The 21513-nt window shown below is 42.8% G+C and overlaps 2 protein-coding genes and 2 non-coding genes across 11 annotated transcripts in view; 1 reads left to right on the forward strand and 3 right to left on the reverse strand.

Annotated features, from left to right (window-relative positions):
* The window catches only part of LOC124044052 (leucine-rich repeat and calponin homology domain-containing protein 1-like), a 115854-nt gene extending 106949 nt beyond the window's left edge, over positions 1–8905 (reverse strand). For all 6 annotated transcript variants that reach the window (XM_046363413.1, XM_046363411.1, XM_046363412.1 and 3 more), the window contains exon 1: positions 8570–8905. In XM_046363413.1, coding sequence (XP_046219369.1) covers positions 8570–8786 — 217 coding nt within the window. In that variant the 5' untranslated portion in view covers positions 8787–8905. The remainder of the gene's footprint in view (positions 1–8569) is intronic.
* A 384-nt stretch (positions 8906–9289) lies between these two features.
* Positions 9290–20281, forward strand: rubcnl (rubicon like autophagy enhancer). Of its 3 annotated transcripts, none has more exons than XM_046363415.1 (14): positions 9291–10625; positions 10861–10968; positions 13849–14509; positions 14652–14731; positions 16538–16730; positions 17044–17098; positions 17239–17374; positions 17637–17776; positions 17984–18048; positions 18547–18785; positions 19195–19256; positions 19595–19748; positions 19880–19970; positions 20068–20281. In XM_046363415.1, exons 2-14 carry the CDS (start codon positions 10945–10947, stop codon positions 20169–20171), a joined length of 2004 nt encoding a protein of 667 aa, XP_046219371.1. In that variant the 5' UTR covers positions 9291–10625; positions 10861–10944; the 3' UTR covers positions 20172–20281. The 3 variants fall into 3 exon arrangements, with proteins under 3 accessions (XP_046219370.1, XP_046219371.1, XP_046219372.1); XM_046363416.1 differs by having other exon boundaries at positions 10864–10968; XM_046363414.1 differs by lacking the exon at positions 10861–10968 and having other exon boundaries at positions 9290–10625.
* A 531-nt stretch (positions 20282–20812) lies between these two features.
* trnal-caa lies at positions 20813–20922 on the reverse strand. Its single transcript has 2 exons — positions 20885–20922; positions 20813–20858 (listed from the first exon to the last, which is right to left on the reverse strand). It is a non-coding gene; the product is annotated as a tRNA-Leu (tRNA).
* A 450-nt stretch (positions 20923–21372) lies between these two features.
* On the reverse strand, positions 21373–21481 carry trnal-caa. The gene is made up of 2 exons: positions 21444–21481; positions 21373–21418 (listed from the first exon to the last, which is right to left on the reverse strand). It is a non-coding gene; the product is annotated as a tRNA-Leu (tRNA).
* Between the last annotated feature and the right edge of the window lie 32 nt (positions 21482–21513).

Consider the following 21513-nt stretch of genomic DNA (forward strand, 5'->3'; position numbering starts at 1 on the left):
GTAACAGTTCCATTAACAATGCATTAGCTCATTATTCTATCCCCAGACTATACTCCACCACAGCACCCGCCGCAACCTGTTTATCCCATCACCACGGTTACCGTCACGGCGCCGAGCCCACAGTGTCTCGTCTAAGATCTAGACCTGATGATATAGGGATGTGTGTGTGAGTGAGCGATACTAAGGCTACACAATTAACTTTTGAAGTTAGTTTACCAACTGGGGGCGATGAGGTCTGTCTAAGACTTAACATGTGTGTAAGGGAGATATAATTGGAGAGAGAAAAGGAGCGCTAGACACTAGTGAGATAGGAAGTGTGAGTGAGTGAGTGAGTGAGTGAGTGAGTGAGTGAGTGAGTGAGTGAGTGAGTGAGTGAGTGAGTGAGTGAGTGAGTGAGTGAGTGAGTGAGTGAGTGAGTGAGTGAGTGAGTGAGTGAGTGAGAGGGGGATAGTAGATGTGCGAGTGTGTTTTTAACTCAGCTGTGGTTTATGACAGTTCTCAGGTGTGGTCTGTACACAGAACAGACAAACTCTACCCTCCAACACCATATCCCTGGTTGCATTCCTGAGAATTCACAGCTTCCTGTAGGAGCGAGACATACGTACACGTCTGACAGGACATCCCAGGGAGGGGACAGAGAAATTAAAGCAGGTGTGTTTACAGGGCACCAGAGTGTATCCTGGCAGCCAGCCCAATGGTGAAGGAAGAGTGCTGGGGCTGGACTGGAGCCGAGGGTCGTAATACAGGATCACACACACACACACACACACACACACACACACACACACACACACACACACACACACACAACTGGGGAGGTGGCTCTTTAGGAACCAGGCTAAGGACTGGCACACATCGCACCGAATGTGGATTTGCGTTCGTTGGTGTGCCGATCATTCAGTGTGTGGTGTTTAAGGGAGCAACTGCTGTAGACGTCTGACTGCCTAGACATTTCATGCGATTCTACATGTAATCATTGTGCACTCGGAATTTTTCCCCCACAAAATTTCATTGAGGTGCTAAGTACTCTCAGCCAGCAAACGCTTTGGTGTGTCTGAGCCCTAACACATCTCACATCACAACACACAGAGAGAAAGAGAGAGAGTCAGGCTGTAGCTCCAGAATGTGAGTGAACTGCGTGAAACAATGCCAGAAATGCCCTTTGTCATGGGAGGCTGTTTCCTTTCCTGACATATTCATCAGAACAGGCCAATAAAATCTCTAGAACTGACTATTACACACAAACAACCATAATAACCAGAAAACAATACTAGAATCAGATACATAACGTTACCACAACATTCAGGGAACATTCCCAACCAGTTGAAGTGGACGCCTTTCTTACATTTCTGCTTGGTTCCCATTTCCTCAAAAACCTCCCCTGGGAATCATTATGAAATCAACCAGGCTATTTCTGGAGACAACCAAAAAAGGTCTCACTCTAGTCTGGGTGAGTTGAGCTCTGAGGTCAGGAAGGCAGAATGGTAATGTTGCCAGAGTGTCCTCCTCCTCCCCTTTCTAATCCTACCAGCAATCTGATTAGACCCACAGGACCTTGTAAGGCTAAACACCTTTAGGATCATAATAACATCAAAGAGTAAGACAGAGCTTCATCTGTGTACATAATACTAGAGGTCGACCGATTAGGACTTTTCAACGCCGATACCGATTATTGGATGGCCATTAAAGCAGATACCGATTATTGGAGGACCAGAAAAGCAGATACCGATTATTGGAGGGCCATAAACGCAGATACCGATTATTAGAGGGCCATAAAAGCAGATACCGATTATTGGAAGACCATTGCAGCAGATACCGATTATTGGAGGACCATTGCAGCAGATACCGATTATTGGAGGGCCATAAAAGCATATACCGATTATTGGAGGGCCATAAAAGCAGATACCGATTATTGGAGGGCCATAAAAGCAGATACCGATTCTTGGAGGGCCATAAAAGCAGATACCGATTCTTGGAGGGCCATAAAAGCAACTACCGATTATTGGAGGGCCATAAAAGCAGATACCGATTATTGGAGGGCCATAAAAGCAGATACCGATTAATGGGGGCCATAAAAGCAGATACCGATTAATGGAGGGCCATAAAAGCAGATACCGATTATTGGAAGACTATAAAAGCAGATACCGATTATTGGAAGACCATAAAAGCAGATACCGATTATTGGAGGGCCATTAAGGCAGATACCGATTATTGGAGGGCCATAAAGGCAGATGCCGATTATTGGAAGACCATAAAAGCCGATGCCGATTATTGAGGGACCATAAAAGCCAATACCGATTAACCGGCTGATTTTTTATTTGTAATAATGACAATTACAACAATACTGAATGAACACTTATTTTAACTTAATAAAATACATCAATAAAATCAATTTAGCCTCAAATAAATAATGAAACATGTTCAATTTGGTTTAAATGATGCAAAAACAAAGTGTTGGAGAAGAAAGTAAAAGGTCACATATTTTACATGGAACATATTGCAATGTAAGAAAGCAAACGTTTCAGTTCCTTGCTCAGAACATGAGAACATATTAAAGCTGGTGGTTCCTTTTAACATGAGTCTTCAATATTCCCAGGTAAGAAGTTTTAAGTTGTAGTTATAGGAATTATAGGACTATTTCCCTCTATACCATTTGTATTTCATTAACCTTTGACTATTGAATGTTTTATAGGCACTTTAGTATTGCCAGTGTAACAGTATAGCTTCCGTCCTTCTCCTAGCTCCTCCCTGGGCTCGAACCAAAAACAAAACGACAATTAGCGCGCGCTAGCTAACTAGCTAACCACTTCACTTCGGTTACACGAGCATCATCTCGGGAGTTGATAGGCTTGAAGTCATAAACAGCGCAATGCTTGACGCACAATGAAGAGCTGCTGGCAAAACGCACTGTTTGAATTCATGTTTATGCGCCTGCTTCTGCCTACCACCGCTCAGTCAGATACTTAGATACTTAGATGCTTGTATGCTCAGTCAGATTATATGCAACGCCGGACACGCTAGATAATATCTAGTAATATCATCAACCATGTGTAGTTAACTAGTGATTATGATTGATTGTTTTTTATAAGATAAGTTTAATGCTAGCTAGCAACTTACCTTGGCTTAATGCATTCGCGTAACAGTCTCCTTGTGGAATGCAATGAGAGAGGCAGGTCGTTATTGCGTTGGACTAGTTAACTGTAAGGTTGCAGGATAGGATCCCCTGAGCTGACAAGGTGAAAATCTGTCGTTCTTCCCCTGAATGAGGCAGTTAACCCACCGTTCCTAGAATGTGTTCTTAACTGACTTGCCCAGTTAAATAAAGATTAAATAAAGGTGTAAAAAAATAATCAAAAAATAAATCTGCGCCCAAAAATACAGATTTCCGATTGAAATTGGCCCTAATTAAATTGGCCATTCCGATTAAATCGGTCAACCTCTACATAATACTCAGTTTTTTAAAAAATGATGGCAACCACTAATTTGAGATTAACTATATTTTTAATCCAAATATAGTACCCTCCATCATCCCAGTGCAAATTCACAATGGTGATATACCCAGCAATGGTGACTTTACCATCTGATCTATAAAGAACAGAGTGGCCAAACCGACCACTATGAGGAGGAGTGTTCCAATGTTCGCTCAATTCAACTGTCATTGTTTTGTGTGGCACAGTGCTTGTCTGTATGTGTTAACTATGAGTGATGTCTCTAGTGAGTGGAAACAGTAGTAGGAGTGTGCGCGCATCAGGTAGGGTGCAGAGCAGATGGTCAAAAGTGACATTCCAGGATATTAATAACAGCAGGTGTGTGTGTAACTGGGAGTAAACCCAGTCAGACAGTAAGGTAATTATCACCGCTAGTAATATCTAGCGATCCCCTGGCCACCTTGCTGTGTCAGCCGACCTGCGCCGCCACGGCACAATCTCAGTCATTGAGCTCCACTGACAGGGAAATGGGGGCAGTGGGGGGGGTTAAAAGGGCACCAACATCAGATTCAGGCCACATACAGTAGTATTAAAAGCGTCTGCTAAATGGCATATATATTACATCGCAGTGTCAGTCTGTACATAGGTCCTAACATGTAGGTACCATGTAGCAGTAAGCTTTTGGTTTTAGGCAGATGAGCAAATATGAAACTGTGTTTGGGATTTTCCTTAGCCGAGTAAGAATGTGTGTGAGAGAACGTGTGTATAATTTAGATAACCGTCTCACTGCAAAAGCAGAAGTGGCCAGACAGTGCTATCCTGTAGTGAGAAATCAAATCAAAGTTTATTTGTCACGTACGCTGAATACAACAGGTTCACCTTACAAACATTGGACCAACTGGGGACATTTTGTTCATTCCCACAAGTTTAAATGCTATTTCTAGGGGGTCTAGAATAAAATTTAGAATTAGTGTTAGATTTAGGACCTTCTGTAGCTCAGTTGGTAGAGCATGGCGCTTGTAACGCCAGGGTAGTGGGTTCGATCCCCGGGACCACCCATAGGTAGAATGTATGCACACATGACTGTAAGTCGCTTTGGATAAAAGCGTCTGCTAAATTGCATATATTATTATATTATTATAGGAGCTAGGGTTAGTTTTAGTCTTAAGGTTAGGTCTTGGGGTTAAGGGAAATAGGATTTTGAATGGGACTGAATTAAATGTCCCCACAAAGTTAGCTATACAAGAATGCGTGTGTGTCCAGGCAGTTAATGTGACACTGAAAACAGTGACTCGACCTCTGAATGCTCAGCTATGAAAAGCCAATTAACATTTACGCCTGAGGTGCTGACCTGTTGCACCCTCTAAAACCACTGTGATTATTATTTGATACTGCTGGTCATCTCAAATAAAATTGCATTGGTCACATATACATGTTTAGCTGATGTTATTGCAGGTGTAGTAAAATGCTTGTGTTTCTAGCTTCAACAGTGCAGTAATATCTAACAAGTAATATCTCAATTTCACAACAATACATACATTTAAAGGAATAGAATTAAGAATATATAAATATTTGGACGAGTAATGTCGGTGGAGCATAGACTAAAATACAGCAGAATAGAATATATACATATGAGATGAGTAATGCAAAATATGTAAACATTAAAGTGACTAGGGTTCCAATTATTAAAGTAACCAGTTATCTCAAGTCTATGTATATAGGGAAGCAGCCTCTAAGGTGCTAGTTTTATTTTTTTAACCTTTATTTAACCAGGCAAGTCAGTCAAGAACAAATTCTTATTTTCAATGACGGCCTGGGAACAGTGGGTTAACTGCCTGTTCAGGGGCAGAATGACAGATTTGTACCTTGTCAGCTCGGGGGTTTGAACTTGCAACCTTCCGGTTACTAGTCCAACGCTCTAACCACGAACCACTCTAACCACTAGCGGGGTGAACAGGCAGTGGCTCAGGTGGTTGTTGTCCTTGATGATCTTTCTGGCCTTCCTGTGACATCGGGTGCTGTAGGTGTCCTGGAGGGCATTAGTTTTCCCCTGGTGATGCGTTGTGCAGACCGCAAAACCCTCTGGAGTGCGCTGCGGTTGTGGGTGGTGCCATTGCAGTACCAGGTGGTAATAGGAGCCCGATATGATGCTCTCAATTGTGCATCTGTAAAGGTTTGTGAGGGTTTTAGGTGCCAAGCCAAATTTCTTCAGCTTCCAGAGGTTGCACCTTCTTCACCACACTGTGTGGGTGGACCATTTCAGTTTGTCAGTGATGTGTACGCCAAGGAACTTGAAGCTATCCACCTGCTCAACTGTGGTCCAGTTGATGTGGATAAGGGGGTGCTCCCTCTGCTGTATCCTGAAGTCCGCGATCAGCTCCTTTGTTTTTTGACGTTGGGTGAGAGGTTATTTTCCTAGCACCACACTCCCAGGAACCTCACCTCCTCCCTGTAGACTGTCTCGTCGTTGTTGATAATAAGGCCTACTCCTGTTGTGTCGTCTGCGAACTTGATGATGGAGTTGGAGGCGTGCGTGTCCACACAGTTATGGGTGAACAGGGAGTACAGGAGGGGGCTGAGCATGAACCCATTGTGGGGCCCCTGTGTTGAGGATCAGCGAAGTGGAGGTGTTGTTTCCTACCTTTACCACCTGGGGGCAGCCTGTCAATAAGTCTAGGACCCAGTTGCACAGGGTGGGGTTCAGAACTAGGGCCCCAAGCTTAATGATGAGTTTGGAGGGAACTATGGTGTTAAAGGCTGAGTTATAGTCAATGAACAGCATTTTTACATATGTATTCCTCTTGTCCAGATGGGCAAGGGCAGTGTGATGGCATCGTCTGTGGATCTATTGGGCCGGTAAGCAAATTGAAGTGTGTCTAGGGTGTCAGGTAAGATAGAGGCGATATGATCCTAGACTAGTCTCTCAAAGTACTTCATGATGACAGAAGTGACTGCTACGGGGCAATAGTCATTTAGTTCAGTTACCTTTGCTTTCTTGGGTACAGGAACAATGGGGGACATCTTGAAGAACAATCTGGCCTTAATGGCCATATACTCTTATAATCTCCACCCGGCACAGCCAGAAGAGGACTGGCCACCCCTCAGAGCCTGGATCCTCTCTAGGTTTATGCTTTTCTAGGGAGTTTTTCTTAGCCACTGTGTGTCTACATCTGCATTGCTTGATGTTTTAGGCTGGGTTTCTGTATAAGCACTTTGTGACATCTGCTGATGTAAAAAGGGTTTTATAAATACATTTGATTTACATGAGTACAATACGCTCTAACAACTTTTCTGCAATGTTATGCCAATGTTCATGACATTACCTCATGATGACAAGGCTGATGGAATGTTGCCAACTGTAATTTAGTATCAGATTGCGTATGATGGACTGGAACTCCCCTGCTACTACGTCCAAACGTATGATACTAATGCAACAATCCATTTTCTACTCCAGGTTATGAGGATGGATTATGGTCGCTCTGTTATAGTTACATGTAAACTATAAACTAGAGCCAATAAGTTGACTCCTCACTGAAATGTCCAAGGACACAACTAAACACACATAAATCATGTATGATGCTGTGTGCAATCCTAAACACATGCACATAAGAGGTAAACACAAAGACTAGGATTTACTGTCAAACCCATTCACAGCCCTTACTTATTAAGCTTGCATGAAAATTCGACATTGAATTGTACGTCAGGCAGAAATTAGCATTTGAATCTGGAAAGTTTCCTCTCGGGACATCGCATGCTTCGGGTGATAGAAATCTGAATGCACTACCAGGGCTTTGAAAAGTTGACGGAATAATAGTTTCCTGTGGATATTGTCTCACATTACTACCGCCAAAAGGACCAACCACATTAACAACCGGTAAAGTAAATTAAAATATACTTTTATTCAACATTCTGGCATGTAGAGGTCGTGAGAGGAAACATTCCTGATTAAAATGCTCATTTCTGCCCGACGTAGAATTCAATGTAATTCAACGTCGGGTTTCCAGGCAATTACTAAAATAACCTACTGAAAGATCAATGGATTTAATTGCTGCCGTGCGCAGTCACGCATGGCCCAGCCAATCTATACTGAACAACAATATAAACAAAGTGTTGGTCCCATGTTTCATGAGCTGGATTAAAAGATTCCATACAATTTTCCATTTTGTGCACACACACTTTATGTCCCTGTTAGTGAGCATTTCTCATTTGCCAAGATAATCCATCCACCTGACAGGTGTGACATATCAAGACGCTGATTAAACAGCATGATCATTACACAGGTGCACCTTGTGCTGTGGACAATAAAGGGCAGTCATGCGGTGGGGTTGTGTATTGGGCTGGCATACGCTACAGACAACGAACATAATTGCTTTTTTTTCTTTAAATCTATGGCAATTTGAATGATCCTTTTTAAAGGATACACTGGTGCACATCTGTATTCCCAGTCATGTGAAATTCATAGATTAGGGCCCAATTAATTCATTTAAATTGACTGATTTCCTCATGAACTCTAACATCTTTGAAATTCGTGCATGTTGCGTTTCTATTTTTCTTCAGTATAAAATACTGGAGTTAATAGCGTGACTGCTCGTTGTATGACAGCCTACCATAGAAACTTTGTCCACGATAGGCTGCTGCAGTGAGTGTGACACCGAAATGTGAATAGTACGGTTCTGGGAAATAATTTGGGGATTTCCACGACATCTTCCCGAAAAAAATCAAAGGAAAAGGCAGCGTGCTGTTCCGTCATTGTTTGACAAACATACAGACCGGGGGCATTTATAGTAGTAGCCTTGTTGGAGCATTAAGGCCATGCTATCTTTAATGGCCCACATTTCGTTGCCTACGCACAATACTGAACATCTGTCCAAAAGCTGATTCTCCGCATCGAGAAAAGCTTAGTCGTGCGCTAGACACGGCGTGCCCATAACATTCTCCATCACTGTCATGTTAATGTGTCTGGAATTGAAACTTCTTAATTCAAACATACTCCAGACATCAAGTTATCGCTTACACAGAATACAAAACCCTTCGTCTCCAAAAGACTACCTGAATTCCAAAAATCCATGCATTTTGTCGGGACTGCGGGGCGCAGGAGCGGAAGAGATTCAGAATAATTATACGGCATTGTCTATTCTTACCTGCTTCCACCGTATCTGATAAGTCGTAGTTAGATGCTGTCCTGGGGTATTCTTTGAGTTTCCTGGCGCTGAGGTTCAAAAACCCGGAGTTCGCTCCTTCTTCCAACGCTCTTTCCAAGCCGCGGTTGGGAGGCAGGTTATTGCCACTGATGTTACTTTGTATCGAGGCAGAAGCGAGCTGGGAATGGGGACGAGGGTCTGGTCCCAACGTCGCCATATTAGCCCCTGCTTTATTTAAAATAAATGTTGGGCAATGACTGTATCCAAGCACAAACTATGGGAGAGACTCCAACGGTTTGCGAATTTCCTCTTCGACTGCCTCCGCTCCCACTGCGACTGCGCTATTTACAGTACTACATTGAACTCAAGCCAGACCAACGGCATACTGGTAAATTTGGATTTTGCGACCCCTGCTGACGAAACATAAAACTTCCATCATTTATCTTCAAGACCTACGATGACATGACTATCTGTACTGTAGCCTACCCATGTAGTTCATATGAACTGAGTGATACAGAACAATAACATATCTTAGAGATGCAGTCACAGTGAGTATGGGTTTTGAATGATTGAAAGGCCTGCACAATAACTTTACAGAATTACAATTACAGAAAAATGTTCATACCATTCATTTAAAGTTATATCTTGGATGAGGATTCCTGGAGTTCGTTGAATCTGATAGAGAAACAGAGAGAGAGATAGAGAGAGAGAAAGAGATAGAGGGAAATACACACAGAGAGACAGAGAGAGAGAGGCCTCACTACCAATGAGAGTGCTGAGTCAAGTGCTTGAATAACCTGCTTGCATCAGCAGATATACTGATCACTATGGGGGCTACACAATAAACACACATACACACTGACACACATACACATAAAGTGAGAGAGACAAACAGAGAGTTAGAGATATATGCCTTCAGACACAGATCCGAAAGAAGACAGTGAGTGAGGGTGGTGGAGTGACAGACTCGTCTCTGTTTTGTCATACCTCATTTCTCATCCTATCATCTTTCAGTCTGGTTACATCTGGAGTTAGTAAAGGCTTCTGGGATTCTATTCCAGACTAATCCTGCTTAAGAGAAATAGCCTATAGTTATTATTATTCTACTATTCCCAATATTCATGACTGTGACTATTTATTATCAGGGCCTGAAAAGCCAGTCCACATCATGTCACTTCCCACTGGGCACACACTGGTTGGATCAACGTTGTTTTCAAGTCATTTCAATGAAATTACGTTGAACCAATGTGGAATAGACATTGAATTGACGTCTGTGCCCAGTGGGTTATTTGTCACATTCATCCCCTTACTTCATCTTCTATTATTATCAGATGATAAGTACAATGCAAATAAATGGATACTCCTGATAGTTCCTCTTTTCTGTTCAAGCTGCATTCTGCAGTGACACAGGGTTCGATAGGCTTAGGGCTGATTTCTGCAACCTCTCCTTCATGCTGAACAAAGCATTACTTACCACTGCAGGGAACCTATCAGGACGACAAAGCAGAATTCACTACTCTTGACCAAAACATTAATAAGGAAGACTATTACATATGGATTAGGTTCAATCTGTTTCTGTGTGCATGAAAACTCAATTCCCACCAGAGATGTGTGAGCTGTTGGAATGAATGTGTATAAGATTTAGTAGGTCTACTTGTCAAGTCAAATATATATTCATGTGTAGTTCTGAGACACTTCTTGGAGTTTGAGCCTTTGACCTTTGATAAAACATTTATTACACAAAGCCATAGCTCACTCGCTATTTGAACTTGGAGTTTGTAAATTCAGAGCTTATTTAAAAATAGCTTATTTATCTAAAGTTATCATTCACTTCATCATTTGTTGAGGAACACCCACAGAGAGACTTCTTGCGTCTGGTTTGAAAAGGGCATTGCTTTACCGCAGAAATTTCAACCCAACAGTAAATACAGGAAGTATCCTCCGACCCACTCCTTGCTCAACAAGTTGACCGTTTTACAGCTGTGTTATTTCAGATGTCATACGACAGAAAGACTCAGGTTCAACCATGTCCTTAATTTTGGAATCACACAAAATGGTGAGTACTTTATAGTTTGACAGAATATGAAATAGTTTCAGAGATTCTAAAGGGGATCACATATGTGATTGTTCTGAAGGTTTCAATACTACTTGTAGGTGTATCTTAACTTCAGTATAAATATAGGTTTGATGTCCCCATTGATATGTTGTTCATTTGTAATATTCTAATGACAGTAAAAAAAAAATCGAAATATCCAAGTGATTATTATTAGAATAATTCTATATCATTTCAGAAGCTCTACAGAGTCAATGTCCTTCATGTCCATCCGTCAGTCAAACAGTGAGCTCTGACCTGCACTTTATTGTCCAACTCTAATATGGACTCACACGATATCAAAAAGGTTGGTGTTCATGTGGAAATAGCCCCTTCACAATAGAGGTATGGTTGGTGTTCATGTGGAAATAGCCCCTTCACAATAGAGATATGGTTGGTGTTCATGTGGAAATAGCCCCTTCACAATAGAGGTATGGTTGGTGTTCATGTGGAAATAGCCCCTTCACAATAGAGATATGGTTGGTGTTCATGTGGAAATAGCCCCTTCACAATAGAGGTATGGTTGGTGTTCATGTGGAAATAGCCCCTTCACAATAGAGGTATGGTTGGTGTTCATGTGGAAATAGCCCCTTCACAATAGAGATATGGTTGTGGTTCATGTGGAAATAGCCCCTTCACAATAGAGGTATGGTTGGTGTTCATGTGGAAATAGCCCCTTCACAATAGAGGTATGGTTGGTGTTCATGTGGAAATAGCCCCTTCACAATAGAGATATGGTTGGTGTTCATGTGGAAATAGCCCCTTCACAATAGAGATATGGTTGGTGTTCATGTGGAAATAGCCCCTTCACAATAGAGATATGGTTGGTGTTCATGTGGAAATAGCCCCTTCACAATAGAGATATGGTTGGTGTTCATGTGGAAATAGCCCCTTCACAATAGAGGTATGGTTGGTGTTCATGTGGAAATAGCCCCTTCACAATAGAGATATGGTTGGTGTTCATGTGGAAATAGCCCCTTCACAATAGAGATATGGTTGGTGTTCATGTGGAAATAGCCCCTTCACAATAGAGATATGGTTGGTGTTCATGTGGAAATAGCCCCTTCACAATAGAGATATGGTTGGTGTTCATGTGGAAATAGCCCCTTCACAATACAGATATGGTTGGTGTTCATGTGGAAATAGCCCCTTCACAATAGAGGTATGGTTGGTGTTCATGTGGAAATAGCCCCTTCACAATAGAGGTATGGTTGGTGTTCATGTGGAAATAGCCCCTTCACAATAGAGATATGGTTGTGGTTCATGTGGAAATAGCCCCTTCACAATAGAGGTATGGTTGGTGTTCATGTGGAAATAGCCCCTTCACAATAGAGGTATGGTTGGTGTTCATGTGGAAATAGCCCCTTCACAATAGAGGTATGGTTGGTGTTCATGTGGAAATAGCCCCTTCACAATAGAGATATGGTTGGTGTTCATGTGGAAATAGCCCCTTCACAATAGAGGTATGGTTGGTGTTCATGTGGAAATAGCCCCTTCACAATAGAGGTATGGTTGGTGTTCATGTGGAAATAGCCCCTTCACAATAGAGGTATGGTTGGTGTTCATGTGGAAATAGCCCCTTCACAATAGAGATATGGTTGGTGTTCATGTGGAAATAGCCCCTTCACAATAGAGATATGGTTGGTGTTCATGTGGAAATAGCCCCTTCACAATAGAGATATGGTTGGTGTTCATGTGGAAATAGCCCCTTCACAATAGAGGTATGGTTGGTGTTCATGTGGAAATAGCCCCTTCACAATAGAGATATGGTTGGTGTTCATGTGGAAATAGCCCCTTCACAATAGAGGTATGGTTGGTGTTCATGTGGAAATAGCCCCTTCACAATAGAGATATGGTTGGTGTTCATGTGGAAATAGCCCCTTCACAATAGAGGTATGGTTGGTGTTCATGTGGAAATAGCCCCTTCACAATAGAGGTATGGTTGGTGTTCATGTGGAAATAGCCCCTTCACAATAGAGGTATGGTTGGTGTTCATGTGGAAATAGCCCCTTCACAATAGAGGTATGGTTGGTGTTCATGTGGAAATAGCCCCTTCACAATAGAGATATGGTTGGTGTTCATGTGGAAATAGCCCCTTCACAATAGAGATATGGTTGGTGTTCATGTGGAAATAGCCCCTTCACAATAGAGATATGGTTGGTGTTCATGTGGAAATAGCCCCTTCACAATAGAGATATGGTTGGTGTTCATGTGGAAATAGCCCCTTCACAATAGAGATATGGTTGGTGTTCATGTGGAAATAGCCCCTTCACAATAGAGATATGGTTGGTGTTCATGTGGAAATAGCCCCTTCACAATAGAGATATGGTTGGTGTTCATGTGGAAATAGCCCCTTCACAATAGAGATATGGTTGGTGTTCATGTGGAAATAGCCCCTTCACAATAGAGGTATGGTTGGTGTTCATGTGGAAATAGCCCCTTCACAATAGAGATATGGTTGGTGTTCATGTGGAAATAGCCCCTTCACAATAGAGGTATGGTTGGTGTTCATGTGGAAATAGCCCCTTCACAATAGAGGTATGGTTGGTGTTCATGTGGAAATAGCCCCTTCACAATAGAGATATGGTTGGTGTTCATGTGGAAATAGCCCCTTCACAATAGAGGTATGGTTGGTGTTCATGTGGAAATAGCCCCTTCACAATAGAGGTATGGTTGGTGTTCATGTGGAAATAGCCCCTTCACAATAGAGATATGGTTGGTGTTCATGTGGAAATAGCCCCTTCACAATAGAGGTATGGTTGGTGTTCATGTGGAAATAGCCCCTTCACAATAGAGATATGGTTGGTGTTCATGTGGAAATAGCCCCTTCACAATAGAGGTATGGTTGGTGTTCATGTGGAAATAGCCCCTTCACAATACAGATATGGTTGTAATATTCATATCTTTTACAACTTTTTATTGTATCTGCCTTAATGGGAAAGTGTCATATGAAGTCAAATCATCTGTCAAATGAACTTGTAATGTTGGAGATGAGAATATATTCTGTGAATACTGACTCAAACAATGCCACCATGCAAGTCTTATACATTTCAAGTTGATCTGAATATATATTTTCTGCTGGTAGTTTCAATTCAGGAAGTATAACAAGAGCAGTTGTTTTGAAGGAAATTGAGGTATAACTGCGTTCATAGAAAATCTCTCTCTCTCTCTCTCTCTGTGTGTGAAGGTGGTCAGTCGAGGCACTGCCTCTCCTCTACGGAAGGCAAACAATGTGAGCTGGTATGTGGACACTGTCCCCACATCCCCCTATCTAAGTCCACCACACGGACACTGCACTGACACAGAAAGCAGCGGGGAAGAAAAGAGCACAGGGCAGTTCTCTCATGATGATGATGATGATGAAGGACACGTTAAGAGTAATGAAGCACCCGGGAGTTACTTAAACAGGGAGGACCCCTCTCTGCTGACCCCAGGTGATGACCAATATCACCTGCCCAGAAGTAGCCCCGTTATCTCCCACAGGAGGAAGTCCTTAACATGGCATGGAGATACAGGGCTGTCTCTGTCTGCATTGCCCCCTACTACTGTGGCCCCTCTGGGTCTTAGGAGTGACCCCCCATCAACATCTGACCGATATCATCTTCATCTTACTGAGCCCCCACTGGCAGCAGAGAGGTCAACTGGTACTGTAAAGGCAGAGTCTACCCCCTGTCCCTGTTCTACTATATCTCAGTCACATACGCCACGCTGTGTCTCCATCTCTGCCCACCTGAACCGCCTGCTTACCAGCGGGCTCCATCTGCCCTTCAGGGGCTCCCAAGGGCCAGGGCTGGACCAGGAGGAGGGTCCCCGACTACGCTCAACCTCTGATGCCCATCCACAATTAGGTAACCTTTTCAGCTGTCCTGATATGGTAGACTTTACAGGTCTTTACAGGTGCAGAGGGAAAATAAGAAAGTGAGAACTCAAGGTTCCTTATGTCTAGTTCACTGATTGATATGTTTTTGTCATTGTGCTTTGACCTTAAAGTGCCTATTAAGGATAAAAGACAAAGTGATATTACACACTGCTCTGCAGACATTATCAAGACTGGCTGTGACCTGGACAAGGTAAATTCCCTCTCTGAAACATATTCGGTTAATTATATTTGCTTATTTATATTTTGTTTATTTTTGAAGCATCTACAGTGCCTTCGGAAAGTTTTCAGACCCCTTGACTTTTTCAACATTTTGTTAAATTACAGCCTTATTCCAAAATGGATCAAATATTTTTTTTCCTCAGCAATCTGTACACAGTATCCCATAATGACAACACGAAAACCGTTTTTTATCATTTTTTGCTAATTTATTGAAAATAAAGAACAGAAATACCTTATTTACATAGGTATTCAGACCCTTTGCTATAAGACTCGAAATTGAGCTCAGGTGCATCCTGTTTCCATTGATCATCCTTGAGATGTTTCTACAACTTAATTGAAGCCCACCTGTGGTAAATTCAATTGATTGGACATGATTTAGAAAGTCAAACACCTGTCTATATGAGGTCTCACAGTTGACAATGTATGTCAGAGAAAAAACTAAGCCATGAGGTTGAAGGAGTTGTCCGTAGAGCTCTGAGACAGGATTGTGTTGAGGCACAGATCTGGGGAACGGTACCAAAACATTTCTGGAACATTGAAGGTCCCCAAGAACACATTGACCTCCATCATTCTTAAATGGAATAAGTTTGGAACCACCAAAACTCTTCTTAGAGCTGGGCACCCGGCCAAACTGAGCAATCGGGGGAGAAGGATGGTCACTTTGACAGAGCTCTAAAGTTCCTCTGTGGAGATGTGAGAACCTTCCAGAAGGACAACTATCTCTGCAGCACTCCACAATCAGGCCTTTATGGTAGATTGGTCAGATGGAAGTCACTCCTCAGTAAAAGGCACATGACAGCCTGATTGGAGGCAGCTAAAGGCAGTTAAAGTCTCTCAGATCATGAGAAACAAGATTCTATGGTCTGATGAAACCAAGATTTAACTGTTTGAACTGAATGCCAAGCGTTACATCTGGAGGAAACCTGGCACCATCCCTACGGTGAAGCATGGTGGTGGCAGCATCAGGCTGTGGGGATGTTTTTCAGCGGCCGGGACTGGGAGACTGGTCAGGATCGAGGCAGAGATGAATGGAACAAAGTACAGAGAGATCCTTGATGAAAACCTGCTCCAGAGCGCTCAGGACCTCAGACTGGGGCGAAGGTTCACCTTCCAACAAGACAACAACCTAAGCACACAGCCAAGACAATGCAGGAGTGGCTTTGGGATAAGTCTCTGAATGTCCTTGAGTGGCCCAGCCAGAGCCCGGACTTGAACCCGATCAAACATCTCTGGAGAGACCTGAAAATGGCTGTGCAGCAATGCTCCTCATCTAACCTGACAGAGCTTGAGAGGATCAGCAGAGAAGAATGGAAGAAACTCCCCAAATACAGGTGTGCCAAGCTTGTAGTGTCATATCCTTCTGTAGCTCAGTTGGTAGAGCATGGCGCTTGTAATGCCAGGGTAGTGGGTTCAATCCCCGGGACCACCCATACATAGAATGTATGCACACATGACTGTAAGTCGCTTTGGATAAAAGCGTCTGCTAAATGGCATATAATATCCAAGAAGACTCAAGGCTGAAATCGCTGCTGAAAGTGCTTCAACAAAGTACTGAGTAAAAGGGTCTGAATACTTATGTAAATGTGATATTTCATTATTTTAGTTTTTATATATACATTTGCAAAAATGTCTAAAAACCTGTTTTTGCTTTGTCATGGGGGTTACATCCTTAGAATAAGGCTGTAACATAACAAAATGTGGAAAAGGACAAGGGGTCTGAATACTTTCCAAAGGCACAATATAAACTCTGACATGATGCTTTATGCCTGGCGTGTAGGAGAATGCTCATTTCATAGTGGTGGACATGGTGCTGGAGGCCTTGGAGGGGGTGAAGTGGGCTGTGAGTCTGAGTCAGAAGAGCTGTGGGGCTATGGGGAACCATACAGAGGCCTCAGAGGACTCCGGGGCCCAAATCGGCATCCACCCCTCAAAGACACACTCTCTTGTTTCCACTGACAGTGGATATGAAGGTAGGGAGCAAGAGGATGTAGTAATGGAAGAGGGCTTTAAAATAGTAATGAATTGTCATGAAATTGTCATTAACATTTTGGACCAGATCACGTTGAATGCTTTCCTTTCTTTGCCAACCAATGTTCTTGGTGTGTAGAGAATTTATGCAAACACAACCAACCCACCTGGTCATATCAGATGTGTGGTCATAGAGGATTTAGATAGAAAGCCATTTAGGGGTGTGGGAGACAAGGCCCTGACAGAGTGGGACAATGTGAGAGAAGCGTGTTCTCTGAGTTAATGTTTTTCATATCACCTCTGTTTGCATTGTAGGTTGTGGCGCAAACAATAGACCAATAACCAGAGGTGCTAATATGTCCTTTAAAAGGTAGAAACAAACAAACAGCTACAACCATCACACCTCTGATTAACTGTGATAGTATTCATCATAGTCTTCATACAACAGCCTACAAAATCATTCCTATTCATCTTGAGTCTTGTTCTTACCCCCATTATGTCCATACTCAGTTCCCTGGGCTTTCCCATAATGCGCTGCTCTGCTGAGGGCCTAGCCCAGCAGCTGGTGTGTGACTTCAGGAAGCAGTGGTTTCCCACACAGGAGCTGAAACGCGGCCGTCAGAGCATCAGAACCTCGCTGCAGGAAGTGAGAATCACTGTGGTTACAAAATGCCCCTGCTGTCAAACACACAAATACAAAAGCAAATTTGAACAGGCATACTTTCTGTTGACAGTTCTATTCCGGCTAGCTGGAAAATTGCAAACGAGTAGATTTGTGAAATATCGTCACTGACACACGAGGAATGACTGTGAAATGGAAATGACTTCAATAGGATGTTTACACCAGACAGGAAGAGTGTTTACCAATCAATGTAGCAATTTGACTGACTGTCCTACTCAATCCCCAGCTTCCTGGAGGGGTTTGTATGGTGAGTGATGCCCGTCTTAGTCTGAGTGAGGAGATCAGACAGAGAACCAGGATGAGGGGAACTCTGAACTGGGCCCCGCCCCGGTTCCAGATCATCTTCAGCGTCCACCCCACCCCGAGGTCAGTATGGTGTCACACTGACTTCACTGATGATGACTATTCCTACAGGGGATGGGCTTGTGCAAAAGTTTAACATTATTCTCATTGTGTCATGGTGTTACTCCCTTTCACTCTCTGTACAATACATTTGTTCTCTTCATTTGTATGTGAATCAATCTGCAATAAGTCTGTTAATCAGTTTCCCTCATAATTCTGTCTCCTACCCAGGCGCAGTGAGGTTGTTGCCTCCCAGCACTTCCTCTGTGCAGGCTGTGGAACTGAAATAGAACCCAGTAAGTACTACTCTAGTCCAGAGAGCTGGACACTGGGTGATCCACATGGAGCCACAGCAAGCCCTTTAATGTAAAGGGCAGAGCTCTGTACATATTTCCTTTGCCTTGTGGCGCTCTGAGTTTTCATGTTTCTGGGTGGTTGTGGAGGAATTCTCTGGCGTGTGTGACTGGATGATTTACGGAGCTCACCTGCTGTATATTACCTGCATACAGTCTCACTCTTTCACACACACACACACACACACACACACACACACACACACACACACACACACACACACACACACACACACACACACACACACACACACACACACACACACACACACACACACACACACACACACACACACACACACACACACACACACACACACACACACACACACGCACTGCTGGGCTTTCACTGACAGAGGCCTGCTGGTCTGCTAGGAGATGTCTACATTATACATTATATGAATATCAGTCCATCTAGATCGCATTTCTCTCATACCTCAGGATACATCAAGAAGCTGCGCTACTGTGAATACCTGAGCAAGTACTTCTGTGACTGTTGCCAAGGCGGTGCTGAGTCTGTGATCCCAGGCCGGGTGCTGACCCAGTGGGACTTTGGAAGGTACCCAGTCAGTGATTTTTCCAAGCAGCTGCTGGACTCTGTGTGGCACCAGCCTCTCTTCGACCTTACCTGTGTTGGCAAGACCCTTTACAGCAGGGTGCGAGAACTGGACAGGTTCATGGTAAGTAGACTCCTATCGGAGCTAAGATACTGTATACATGGTTTTAACTAGTCTGGGGTCAGTTATTATTATTGTGCTTGAGTGCGGTGTGACTGTCGACTGAGAATATAAACTGGGTAGGTCAGTGGTTTAGGTTCAAGCTAACAGCTGCAGGTTTATAGACAATGAGAGATATGGTCTGGGATCAGGTTTACAGCAGTGGTGAATCCTCTTCTTCAGCAGTGTCTGGGGTGCTCATGTCTGTACGAAGAGGAAACTCAGAATAGGGATCTCGGAGTCACTGGGAGAATGTGGATTAGTCTGTGTCTTTGATTAGTTCTCTAATGTTCAGTGGTGACATGCAGGGAATGTTGCCGAGGCAAATCCTCATACACATATTGATTACATTAACATTCTTCTCCCTCCCAAGGACCTGCAAGAGCAACTAGTAGGCATTAAAAGACTGCTGAAAGCATGCAGATTATCTGAGGGGTAAAGACATCCACTTAATGATTCTCCCTTCACCACTCTCTCACACTCTAATTTCTTATGCCAACTTCTTCACCACACATGGCACTTTTCACCTTATTTAGAGATAAACTGCATCAATCTGTTGGTTGTTGTTTGCAGACGGCAACCTTCCAAGTATTAATCGATTGAGCCATAACTCACTGTACAGATTAAGTTAAGACCTTTTTATCTGGACAGATAAAGGGGTTATGATCTAGCCTGGGTATTGATTTAGATTTATTATGAATAGCCATAATAGTCTTGGTGCTTGACAAAGTTCTTCATTTCACCCACCTTTGTGCTGTTGTTATTATGCTCAGGGTTCTGAAGGAGTTTGAGCAGCTTCCTGATCACCTGACACAAGAGCCACACCTGTTCTCCATGGATGACCTCCTGAGGGTAAAACGGGGTCAGCTGGTGCCGCTGGCCAGGGCCGTGCTCCGGGTGGCCATCGCCCACGTGGAGAGCTGTCAGGTATATCCACTAGTTGCAAAATCACAGATGGACAAATAAATATATATTCTAATATCATGACTTCACCTATAACCTCAGTAGTTATGCCGTGCTGAATTGTTGAGGCTAAGATCTGTAGCGTTTTATCCCAGGTATGCCTGGCTAGAGGCTTCATCTGTGAGTTCTGCAAGCAGAAGGATGTGTTATTTCCCTTCCAGAGTGAGACCTGCACACGCTGTCAAGGCAAGTGTTTTTCTGACCAGACAGAGACAGCCCGCTCTTCACCTTGACTTTTTTAAATCCATATAAATCTGCTAACGATGCCTCTCTCTTGTTTTAGTGTGCAAGGCCTGTTTCCACAAAGACTGCTTCAGAGATGAGGAGTGCCCTAAATGTGCACGGATCCAATGTCGAAAAAAGCTGATGGACACGTTCTGCCTCTAGAGTACATGTTCGAAGTGTGGGAAAATATCCTCACATTCTTACATGTGTTTGTCTTTTGAATCTGAATACAGAGTATTCCAAATAATAAAATGCTGTGCATTAAAATGTAACAGTATATTTTATATTTGAATTCACTAAGCATGTAACATGAAAGGAGCAGGTACTGAGTCAGGTACAGACCCTCCTCATTTTACCAAGAAGAAAAGATGCTGCTTAGACCGAATATCAGAATGGGTTTTATGAATCTGAGTGGGATTGTGTTTATCTATCATTTTCGGAATTACAGTACTGTACCTTCTGCTCAGTATTACAACAAAAAAATGTGGAATATAGCGACATCTGTTGGACATTTGAGTGAATCACCTCACATTCTAATGGCCATAAAACAATGCCATGCACTAATTAATGTTAGAGTGATATAATTTCTACCTCAATTCACTCATTATGCCGTATCCCAGGACTGTAACATTTGTATTGGGTGAAATAGCCTAAAGCAGTCTGCTGAATATCCCCACAAGCCCTGATATCAAGCTTTGAAATATCATCCACTTTACAATTGACATTGTCTTGTAACTATCACAATAAGACATGCATATACTCACCTACAAACCTATATTGAAGAATGAAAGGTCCAAAAATATTGTCAGAAGTGGGATTCGAACCCACGCCTCCATGCAGAGACCAGAATACCCCTTTCCAGGAAGGATTTTAACCTTGAGTCTGGCGCCTTAGACCGCTCGGCCATCCTGACAACTATAGTAAGCGAAAGAAAATAGAGCATCTATTCATTAAACGATCATTGATTGTCATTTATTTTAGGTAGTATATTGCTACAGAATATTTTCACAGCCAAAAAACGTGAACCTTACGGTATCGCTACCTAACCATTGCCTTTTTGTTAGCGAATCTAGCTAGCTAGTTAGCATTTTGTTTGGAAATAGCTACCGTTAGCTAGATAACGTACTACTAGTGATATTGCAAACATATATATATGATATATACACTGGAAATGAATAAATAATATATTATAATAACTTGAGTTGTAGAATAACATTTAATTTGGTATGAAGTATGAATTGTCAGTGGTTGAGCTTAGTTTAAAATCAACAGTATACAAGATATGGCACTTTGTGGGCTCTGGGTTGATAAATTGTCGTTGGTTGCTGAATTTTACTAGTTTTGTACCTGAAAAAAAAACTATTGTCAGAAGTGGGATTTGAACCCACGCCTCCATTCGGAGACCAGAAACCCCATTACTATGGAAGGTTGAACCTTGAGTCTGGCGCCTTAGACCACTCGGCCATCCTGACAACTGAACATGTAAAAAAGTAATATTTCTTAT

Source organism: Oncorhynchus gorbuscha, linkage group LG09 (genome assembly GCF_021184085.1).
Source record: "Oncorhynchus gorbuscha isolate QuinsamMale2020 ecotype Even-year linkage group LG09, OgorEven_v1.0, whole genome shotgun sequence".
In the NCBI taxonomy this organism is placed as follows: Eukaryota; Metazoa; Chordata; class Actinopteri; order Salmoniformes; family Salmonidae; genus Oncorhynchus; species Oncorhynchus gorbuscha.

Coding starts and splice junctions, on each gene's coding strand:
- rubcnl (XM_046363414.1), top strand. CDS start 10,596: ATGTCCTTAATTTTGGAATCACACAAAATG. Junction 14,732..16,537: donor CTGGCTGTGACCTGGACAAG/GTAAATTCCCTC, acceptor CCTGGCGTGTAG/GAGAATGCTCATTTCATAGT. Junction 17,777..17,983: donor AGCGTCCACCCCACCCCGAG/GTCAGTATGGTG, acceptor TCTCCTACCCAG/GCGCAGTGAGGTTGTTGCCT.